At 36.2% G+C, this 12,133-nt stretch overlaps 1 protein-coding gene across 1 annotated transcript; it reads left to right on the forward strand.

The window, feature by feature from the left end:
* The first annotated feature begins 9,491 nt into the window (after positions 1–9,491).
* On the forward strand, positions 9,492–11,197 carry LOC135611836 (CASP-like protein 2A1). Its single transcript, XM_065107482.1, has 3 exons — positions 9,492–9,830; positions 9,915–10,032; positions 10,675–11,197. The coding sequence occupies exons 1-3, from the start codon at positions 9,583–9,585 to the stop codon at positions 10,948–10,950; spliced, it is 642 nt and encodes a 213-aa protein (XP_064963554.1). The 5' UTR covers positions 9,492–9,582; the 3' UTR covers positions 10,951–11,197.
* Positions 11,198–12,133: the final 936 nt, after the last annotated feature.

The following is a 12,133-nucleotide window of genomic DNA, read 5'->3' on the forward strand; positions in this document are numbered from 1 at the left end:
ATATATATATATATATATATATATATATATATATTTATATATGTATATATATATACATATATATGTATACATATATATATATATGTATATATATATACATATATATGTATACATATATATATATATATATATATATATATATATAAATATATGTATACATATATATATATATATATACATATATATATATACATATATATATATATGTATACATATATATATATATATGTATACATATATATATATATGTATACATATATATATTTATATATATATATAAATATATATATATATATATGTATATGTATATATATGTATACATATATATATATACATATATATGTATACATATATGTATATATGTATATATATGTATATATATGTATATATGTATATATGTATATAAATAAATAAATAAATAAATATATATGTATATACATATATATACACATATATATATATATATATATACATATATATATATATACAAACATATATATATATATACATACATATATATATATATATATACATATACATATATATATACATACATATATATATATACATACATATATATATATATACATACATATATATATATATATATACATAAAAGGTTCCCAAGCAATTATTTTGCCTAAAACCCATCGAGAGTGTGAGAATGTGATTACAAATACCAAACAAAAGAATTTAGAACATGCTCTGGTCTCAACCCATGTAGCACTAATTATTAATTATTTTTGGAGGGTTTTTATATGTTTATGCTCTAATAATTGGGAAGTAGCATACACAACATAAATTATATATATATATATATATATATATATATATATATATATATATATATATATATATATATATATATGAGATCTTAATTATGGAGAATAATGTAGGAATACTCTCTAGATGATGCTTCGTTTGTCTTAGTCCAGGTAAATAGATATTAGTATCAAAAGGTTTGGCATAAAAAACTCAAAGAGATGTTTCATACCGATGAGACATGGGATATCGCTTTCTAGGAGTATATCCCTAAAGACTCTTGAAGAAATGACAAATATAAATATGATACCCTATGCCTCAACGATAGGGTTTATCATGTATGTACGTTATGCTATGTACCAAGTCTAATATAGTACATGCTCTGAGTGTCACGCGTAGGTATTGGGCGGATTCAGACTTAGAGCATTAGAAAATAGTAAATGTTAGAAAATCTGGGATGACATCACATTCACAATAAAAGAACAAAAAATAAAATCCTAAAATTTCAAAATAAAAATATTTTTATCATCGTGCAAAAGTTGGTGTGCAAAAACCTGCAAAATCGAAAACTACGTATATAAAAGATTGTGTTACTTGGGGAGATCGTATATCCTTGAATTTCTACAAATCTGTGGGATTAGATGAAAGAGTTCAAATGTCATCATCTCTAGTTGTGATCTATAGGGACTCTGAAGACGCTCCTCAAATCACTATTCAAATCTCCACACATGTTATCTTAGGACGAGAATCAGAGAGGAAAATAAGAAATGATAACTAAAAAGACATAGCATATGACCATTTGGTTTCTTCCTATTTATAGAGGTCTCTTGTCAATTTAACCATAATGAATTCTACCATATTGGATATTGAATCTTCATCCAACTACCCAAGCCTCTTAGATTAGTGGGTCTCTACCCAATAATCTGTTATTAGTTCTTATTGGATCTCATCCATAGGATCCAATAAATCATGGGCTTATTGGATATCCAATAAAATAGAGTTCCCAACGAATATCTTATATCTGAACCTCTACTTGTCATAACACCTATCATATGTATGTGCCCCTCTATGCTCAATATCGAGCTCGCCATGAGTCATACCGATCAGAACTCATTCTGACTGAGTGAATTATTATCTCTATAATAATTCACTCAACTCATCGACTACGGACGTACTATGTCATTACATTGTAGTCCCTAGATAATACAGGGGAATCCAATCCATTGAATATGTCTATACTCAGTTACCATGTATCTATAGTCCCTCCTCTATTTAATACCCCGGAGATCGTATACCGAGCATGTTGCTGTCAGGCCCATATGGTTTCTACTTGAGTCTCGCTCTACTCAGATTCTCTCAAAAAAAATCTTTCTCTCTTAATCTGAATGACCCTAGCCAAAGATTTGTCTAAGCAAGAATACATAAGATATTCCTTTCACGATACTCTATCGATACTTATTAGCTCTTGTAAGGTTAGCTACCACTCCCGATGACCGATTGTACTAGATCTGGAACTTTCATGCCTATAAGTCCAGTATCAAAGAGTGAAATACTCATACAGGGTATCATTGATATCTCAATTCTAATGATCAAATATATCATTAGGACTACAGAATCATTGTCTAATAATAAGGCATCGTTGATAATCTAGCATTCCATGAGCGGATCAATTGGTGAACTCATTCTCCAATGAGCACCTACACTGTATCCCTAGTGTCCCCACACGAGTAGCTATAAGACCAACTGTCTTCGTCATATGGACGGGTATATAGTACACTAATCTGTCTGGTTATCTCGATGTCCCTCTCGAGTAACCTATGATCATGATTATTTATGGTTTATGTTTAAAGGTGAATCGATCTCATTATTGTGATCTCATCACTATTCGATTATCATTGCACAGATTTATAGACATTATAATATATATTCATGTAACAAGCAATATAAAGTGATAAAATATCAAATAATATAATAAATAAAAAGAGTGTCATATCACACGTATCATCACTCACATGATTGGCTTGTAAAACACCTATGACTAGCAATAAAGTACATCCTTAAGCACTTAAGAATGACTAAGGATATTTTACTAGTATATGGAGGTAGTAGCCTCAAAGTTGAGAGCTACACGGACTTAAGTTTTCAATTCGATGTCGATGATAGCAAGACTAATTTAAGATATGTGTTCACCTTGAATGGAGTAGTAGGCTGAAAGAGTTCCAAGCAAAATACTATTGCTGATTCAACCATAGAGACAAAGCAAATTGCTACGACAAAGTTAACAAAGGAGGGAGTCTGGATTAAGAAGTTCATCACAGATCTGGGAGTCGTGTCGAGCAGAGAGGAGCCGATTTCATTATATTGCGACAACAATAGAGCGATTACTCAAGGAAAGAAACTCAAGTCTCATCAGAAGTCTAAGCACGTTCTGAAGAGGTTCCACTCGATTAGAGAAATCGTGGCCCGAGAAGATATAGGAGTGGAAAGAATTCTATCCGAAGATAACATCACGGATCTATTGACAAAGTCGTTATCTCATATTATATTTGAGAATCACAGGGGTCTAATGAGGATCAAACATGTAGGTGATTGACTTTAGGTCAAGTAGGAGATTGCTAGTCAAAGGTATCTTGCAAGTCAATCATGCGAGTGATGACACGTGTGACATGAAATGTACTATTTTTACTTATTATTATTATTATTATTATATTTTCTCACTTTATATTGTTTGTTGCAAATATATATTATGATGTCCATGAATTTGTGCAATAGGAATCAGATCATGATGAGATCATGAAAATAAGACTGATTTGCTTTTAAACACGGACCTTAAATAATCTCAATCATAGATTACTTGAGATAGAACATCAAGATAACCGAACATATTAGTGTACTGTATACCTATCAATATTATTGAGGTGGTTGGTCTTATAGCTGCTCGTGTGGGGACACTAGGGATACAATGCAAGTGCTCATTGGAGAATGAGTTCATTGATTGATCTGCTTACGGAATACTAGATAGTTGATGATACCTCATTATCAAACAGTGACTTCATCATCCTAATGGTGTATCCGATCCTTAGACTTGAGACACCAAGGATGTCGTGTGTGAGCACTTCACTCTTTGATACCAAACTTATAGGTTTGAAAGTTTCAGACTTACGAGGGCTATTAAGTGTTGATAGAGGATCATCCGCTCTCGGTGTCATGAGAAGAATATCTCATGTATTCTTTCTTAGACAAATCCCTGGCTAGGGTCATTTGTTTTGAGAGAGAAAGAGTTTTCTAGGAGAATCCGATTAGAGCGAGACTCGAGTATAAATTGTATATGCCTAATAGCACCATGCCCGATATATAGTCTTTGGGATATTAGATGGATGAGGGACTATACATACATGATAATTGAAGATAAACATATCCAATGGATTAGATTCCCTTATATTGTCTAGGGACCACAATGTAGTGGCCGAATACGTCCGTAGTCGATAAATCAAGTGAATTATTATAGAGATAATAATTCACTAAGCTAAAAGGAGTTCTAACATGTATGATTTACGATTAGCTCGATATTGGGCCGAGAGGGTCACACATATATGGTAGGTGTTGTGACGAGTAGATATTTGAATATGAGATATCCGCTCGAGCCCCTTATCTTATTAGATATCTAATAAGACCATGAATTATTGGATCATATAGATGAGATTTAATAAGAGATAATGAGAGATTATTGGGTAGAAATCCACTAATCTAAGAGGCTTGAGTAGTTGGATGGAGATTTAGTACCCAATAGGGCAAAATCCATTAGAGTTAAGTTGATAGAAGGGAACCAAAGGGCCATAAGCTAAGCATTTTTAGCTACCACATCATATTCTCCTCTCCTTTTCTTCTCCTCAGCCAATAGCCCCTATTTGGGGCATGTGGAGATTTGGGTAGTGATTCGAGGAATGTCTTCACAGCCCTTGCCATATGGATCACCGTTAGAGAGGAGGATAGCTGACCTCCTTCATTCTCTCCCATAGATCTGTAGGATTTCAAGGATATACGATCTCTCTATGTTAAACACATCTCTCATATATGCATGATTTTCGATTTATGCACATTAATCTTCGCATGACGATGAAACCTTTTTTATGGAAATCTAAATTTTTTCTTTTTGTTCTTTCGTTATACATGTGATGTCACTCTTAGATTTCCCTACATATATGCTAGACCCCCTTTTTACTGCCACCTCTTATACTCCTTTCTCGCTCTCCTCCTCAGCCAATAGTCCTAGTTTTAGGATGTGTAGACAATAAGAAGGGTCGGCCCCTTCTTGATCTCGTGGTACGCGTGAAGAGGAGGTTTGTTGAGCGATTTAAGGAGTGTCTTCGGAACCCTTACCATGTGGATCACCGCTAAAGAGGAGGACAATTGACCTTCTTCATCCTCTCCTATATATCTGTAGGTTTTCAGGGATATACAATCTCCCTAGGTAACACACATCCCTTAACACGCACAGTTTTTCAGTTTTATAGGTTTTTTAGTTTGAAAGTAACTCAACACAATATTATCTACATTATCATAAATCGCGTTCCATGAAGATTGGCCCACCATACTCATTAATAATGGACCGCTATTCTCTCTTTCTTATCCAATGGATGTCACCGCTTAATCTTGTGGCTCTTGTAGGTCATCGGGTGACCCACCTAAGTACTCTTCAAATATCAAAGTCCAAAGCATATATATAGACTTCAAAAGGCTTCCCATAATATAACAATTTGAGTACCAATTCTTTTAACACAATAGCCTTTATGTCTTAAAATATCGCTTTATATTTGTTTGACCATTCTAAGGTTGCTCCTTCTTCAATAACTCTGTCAGTCAAGTTACCCGCTTCGAGTACCTAACTATAAAGCACCAATAATAGTTGACAAAACCAAGAAAGAATCTTAGCTTTGATACTTTCTTTGGTGTTCGCCACTCTACCATAGTCTGCACCTTTGATTTATCTATTCAAATAGAGCCTTAGCCAATTCGATATCCTAAGAATAAAATCTCTATTTAAGCAAATAACACTTCTATCTTTTCACGAACAAAATATTCTCTTTGAGAATCTTGAAAATTATTTGAATGTGCTTAATATACTCCTTGAGCACTTGGCTATAAACGACGATATCGTCCAAGTATATGATCATAAATCTGTCCAGATACTCCTTGAACAGTTAGTTCATGAGAGTGCAGAATGTGGTCAAAGCATTGGTTAAGCCAAAAAGATCACCAAAAGCTCGAATGCTCCATACCTGATCACAGAAGTAGTCTTTGTTCTACGCCTTTAGTTATGCTCACCTACTAGTAGCCTGAATAAGTTAATGATAAGCAAGATGGGATACTTGTTTTTTACCGTCATCTTGTTTAGGGTCTGATAATCGATGTATAATCAAATGCTCCATACTTCTGGAAGAAGATTGAGGCTCTAAATGGTGCTTTCGAACTATAGATGAGACCTTAGTAGTTCATCTAATTGCTTCATAAACTCTGCCAACTTTGGAGGGACCATGTGGTATGGTCTCGTTGGAGACTTCATGCTCGACTCCAACTCGATACAATGATCCATGCCTTTGTGTAGCGATAGGGTTTTTGGTAACTCGGGTGGTATAACATTTATGAACTTTTTTAAAATGTTCACCACCACTGCAGGTTCATGAGTAGCCTCCACATCAAGTGACTCGCTTTACTGTGGCCATAAAAGTTAATTCATCTTTGCACACCCTCTTCTTTAGTTGTAAAGTTGATATTTATTATGGGCCCTTAGTTCCTCCTCGAGAAACTAGAACTATGTTGGGGTCATTACCTCCTATCAGACATAGGGAGTTTATGAATGACAATGACACTAATTTTTTTTTGTGCACAAACTCCATTCTGAGGATCACTTGGAAGTAATCTAGCAATATCACCATCATGTTTGTGCTTTCCCTCCACATCCCAATCTTAATAGGAACCCCCTTTGTCAACCCGAAGATCTACCTAGCCTTCGAGTTCATAGCCTTCATTTGACTTGGGCTTTTCTCTATGTTTAGCTCGAGTTACCTTGCTTCTCAATCGACAATGAAATTGTGGGAAGTGCTTGTGTCTACCATCTCACGGCTTGTTCGATCATTTGGCTTGATATCCACGTATATCAGCTCGTTGCTCTCTATTTTTGTTGCTTCATCTTCATGTACTCCCTCACTTGGCCCCGTAATCCATTCAATAAACATATTGTTGCCATCCAAAGTCCTTACAACTTATTGTCACTACTAGATTTTGAACTACTCAGACTAAGGGCGACGGCCTACCATTATTCGATTTGGAGGGATGGATTGATATTATCAATACATTGAGTGCTTATTTTTGTGGGCACTCTCTCACCATGTGCAATAGCATCCATCTGGTTTTGAGACTTTGCCTTCGAACTCGGCCATTTGTGGGAACTCATTTTCTTTGGCTCGATTCCAGACTACTTCCCTCGAGAATGTTTAAATGAGTGATTTTTCGAAGATTATGTCTTCTTCCCCTAATCTTATAAGGAAACAAAGTCAGTGAGTCGTTTCACAACTATAATTGCCTCAACCACATTGATGGTATTCCTTTGATATAGTTTATGTTGTGCCCATTATTTTAAGCTATCGAGGAAGGTGAACAGCTTGTTTTTCTCAGATACGTCTCGTATGTTCAACATCATTGTCCTAAATAGAAGTATATTAGCAGAGTTGTCTTAGTCTTCTTCTTGTGACAAATTTCATATTACCAAGTAAGAATTGAGTTCTCAACTTTCGCCGTAAGTTCTCCCATATGTCCACTCGACACTGACTTTATTGAATCTCTTCCCAACATGTTTGCCACCAAAGTTTTACATCCCCATTCATATACATGGTTGCTATCAAAACTTTGGTTTCATCATAATTAGACCTCGTAGCTTAGAAGTACTATTCTATATCAAATAAAAAAATTTCGAGCTCCTTCGCATCCCTAACACCCCCATAACAATGTAATTCGGGCGCCCTCAAGTTTTGTGATGGAGTAATGCAGGTGTTTCTCCCTCCCCCATTGAGATCCATTGTGAGCAATGTAATCCTAGACATGAGTTCAGTCACAACTTCGTGTATATGTTGCATAGAGTCTTTGGTGTCTTTTATCAATCGATCTACTCGGGATTCAACTCGATTCGAGATTCTGTCTCATCTTGTAAGTTCTCTACCCCAAGAAGCATTCGTTGGTCTTAGTATAATTCTTTTATACTCGCTTTAAGAACATCAAGGTAGGTTTTTGCAATTGTAAGTATCTTTTTATAATTTCTTTTCCCGATTGACGCTCTAGATTACGTTTCCTCTGCTCATAGAGAATAGCCAACTTTTCGCTAATTATTTTTTATGTCGTGATCCTCTTAAGCGGCTACAATAACTTAAGAACGAGTTTACATTTGTAACCCTCCTACAATTGCTTAGGGCTCTGACTTGTCTTATCTTGCTCGATTCGTCATAGTGTTTTACCATAGCAAGATTGTGAACTTTAACTATTTGCTCGAACTACTTGTCTGCTCTTATACCATAATGTCATAGACTTAGTCGAAATTGCTTAAGTCATGAGATGTCTTTATACTTTTCATTTGCAAAAGGTTAGCCTAGTTGTAACTTCGCTCATGTCTCAAATGACCTATAAAGGAGCAAAATAATTAGTTCAAAAAATGAGAGATAGATAGGTCCCAACATCTAACAAAGATGACAACCTTATAAGCAATTCAACAAATACTTACCATACAAAAGAGAAAAAAGAGAAAGGTGAAAATAAGAACCGTAAAATGCAAACAAACAATCGTAAGTTCACAAACGACCGCTTATCAGGTGTCAAGCATGTTGGCAAGTTCCCATAAGTTTAACATATAAACTTGTGAATCAAACCAATGTCCAACACTATCCCAAACCCTCGTCTAGCCCTATACCATCCGAGTGATTTTATAGTGCTAAGATGGTTGATATTTTACTTCAAAAAATAGAACTTGACACACAAAACTAGACTGTTCTGAGATAATTTTGCTTATTTTGATGAGCAACACTGCAACCCTACAAACTATTTTTGCTCATAATTTTTAAATAAAATATATAAAAATAAAATATATTATTAAATATATATATATAACTAAATAAAAATGATAAATTTGATAAAATTATTACATGTGTGTAATGATTATCCATGACACACTTCTCGTGATGAGAGCAGAGTCAAGCGATGACAATTATGAAGGGAGATAATGAGAATCGAAGATAACAATGATCGGTGAAATGTGACTATATATATATATATATATATATGTATATGTATATATATATATATATGTATATATATATATATATGTATATATATATATATATATGTATATATATATATCTTTATGTAAAAAATAATTAAAAATATTATTTGATAAAAACGCATAATAAATTTTTTTTTAAGATAAAAATGCCCCTATGAATTGACTAGAACCGACGCAAAGGCTTTTAGGCCCTTAGGCTCTCTAGGCTTTGATAGGTCCGACAAACTCTGCGATCCACATGCCACAATCTAAGAGGGACAAGAAATCCTGAACCTTGCGGGAGCTCGGACGCCAAAACCTACTAACGGTGAGCAACACGTGGAGCTCCACGGCATGCATGCGTGCGAGCCTGCACGCAGTGCCACTTCTTTGTTAACCATACCGCATTCAATGGCATTTCCCCACCCCACCAAACACTTTCCTCAACCCCTTCAACACTGACACTCTTCTTGCCTTCTCCCTACATCTCCTTCCACTCCAGCGCAAGATTGTGGATGATGAAGACGATGAGCGAGGAGGAGAGGAAGCAGAACAAGCAGGCGAGAGGCGTGACCGCGGTGGCGCTGGGCGGGGAGGAGGCCGCCGCGAGCGGGGGGGCCGACGGTGGCGACGGGAGGGCGGCGGAGACTCTGCTGCGAGTGACGCCCGTGGGGCTCTGCGTGGCGGCGCTGGTCATCATGCTCAAGAACGCGCAGGACAACGACTATGGCGCCATCTCCTACGCCGACCTCACCGCCTTCAAGTAAAGCCAGTCTCCCTCTCCTCTTCCTTCATTCCACGGCTGACGGCTGTAACATGCCTTGGTTTTCATGGCGTCCACGAACAGGTATTTGGTGTACGCTAATGGAGTTTGCGCGGCGTACTCCCTGTTCTCGGCGTTCTACGTCGCCGTGCCACGCCCCATGACGCTGTCCCGTTCGTGGACTCTCTTCTTCTTAGACCAGGCAAGCATTCTAATCCCACTCTGTCTGTTGCAGAAAGCCTTTCAATATTCTTCTTAGTGTCTCTAATCCTGTTTATATCAACACCTCAAAGCTTTAAAGGGAATCAGAAATTAATTTCCAAGATTGCCTTAAAAGGAAAAGAAAAACAGAGGAAATGATATCTTACAGACGAACAACAAATTGAAGCATCAATTCTCCAATCCGAAAGACCAGTTCATCAGCTCCAATCTTGAAGATTGAGAAAAGAGTCTTCTGAATCATATGGATTCTTATTATTTTCTGGAGTCTACAATCAAGAAAAATAAAGCTATTAGGCTGCACATGAATCATAAAAATGAAGCATTCCTACAGCAAGTAGGCCAAGAAAGGAAAGGATAAAGACGAGCATGAGATGATTGAGTGAGAGATGAGATAATTGTCATGATCTAATCCAATAGATCAGCAACCTAATAACTTCCATAAGACGGATCTTAAACCATGTAATCCATCTAATCTTAAATACTAATTCAATCATCCATCTAGTCCCCAAAATATGTGTGTATTTACTTGCTAGATTCATAGTCTGCACAGCTACTTCCAAGCTCTCACATGTGTTTCAAGGACTGCACGCTGCCTCCTTGTAACTGAGATGCTTTGTGGCAGGTGTTGACATACGCAATCCTGGCAGCCGGAACGATGTCGGCCGAGCTAATGTACTTGGCACACTACGGGGACGTAAAGGTAACGTGGAGCAAAGAGTGCAATGTCTTCGGCAGCTTCTGCAAGAGGGCGACGACCTCTGTTGGCATCACCTTCGCGTCGGTGGCGTGTTATGTGCTGCTCTCCCTCGTCTCCTCTTACCGCCTCTTCAGCGCTTACGAGACCCCCATCCCTTTCATCAGCAGCAAGGGCCTGGAGATCGCGTCCTTCCCTCACTGAAGAGAGATCGCATCCCTGTCTGTAAGCAGACATCAGATAATAGTATGGCTTAACAGTAGAGGAAAAGACACTGAAGAATCTACTGTTTGCACTAGCAACTCAGTTCTGCGAATAAAGTTAGTTCTTGTTCCTGCATGAAATAGTGATCTGCCCAGTTTGTCTTTGTTACAGATTCTAGAATCCTATCTGACATTGTTGCAGAATTGTTTGTGTGATGATTATGACATGCTAAAAACCTTTGGCTCAATGAGGGGTAATTGGTCACCAATGTGACTAACAAATGATACAGTTCATTACAATTGAAAGCTAGAATCTTGCTGCATGTTAGGTTGTTACTATGGACAATTATTGATGCAAGAATTGATGTATTAGCCACTTAAAACAGTGGAACATCACATCTAAACTAAAGAAGAACAAGATTACATGAATTGTTTCAATGTGTATATGCAAATTTGAGAAAAAGGAAAATGAAAAAAAAGTTCCTTCTTGTCATCAAGAATTTGCACATGTAATAACTAACTATGTGAACCTTTATATGCTCCAAAATAAAAAACAATGGGATAAATAGTTAGATAAAAGGTTTGGAAAACTCATCAACTATTTGTTTTTGTACTAAAACTACCTTATAACTTAAAGAAGCTTTCAAGTAGTTTATTAATCATATAGATGAAAACAAGCAAATAACTCATGTTAAACAAGGGAGATTAATGAAATACATAGAACTAAAGAAAAGGATTTAAATTGTTTTAAGATTAAATGGAGATGGCAAAATGAAAGAACAAAGATTAATCCTAATACATGTTGGTCATTCAGCCCTACACCATAAGTGGACTGACAATTCTTACCAACTCAAACTTCTACAGTCAATAGCATTTATATCATTTCTTCCATATCTGAGGTAGACTTGTGAAAAATAAAATTTGTTCGTAGAGCAAATATGGAGAAAACTACTCTTTTAGAAGTAACATAAAAATAGGGAAAGGAAGGCCAAACTTTAGGATCAGGGAATATGATGAACTACTCACTATCCATCATAAGGAACAGTGTTGGTCCGTTGATATATTTAAAGTAATACTACGAACTATTTCTTTCTATCCTTTAGGAACTAATGCTGTAGCAGTATGTGTTTTGGTTGCTGAAGTAATGCCATGAAAGGCACTTCTCATTGTCCATCAAACAGCAA

Source organism: Musa acuminata, chromosome BXJ2-5 (assembly GCF_036884655.1).
Source record: "Musa acuminata AAA Group cultivar baxijiao chromosome BXJ2-5, Cavendish_Baxijiao_AAA, whole genome shotgun sequence".
NCBI lineage: Eukaryota > Viridiplantae > Streptophyta > Magnoliopsida > Zingiberales > Musaceae > Musa > Musa acuminata.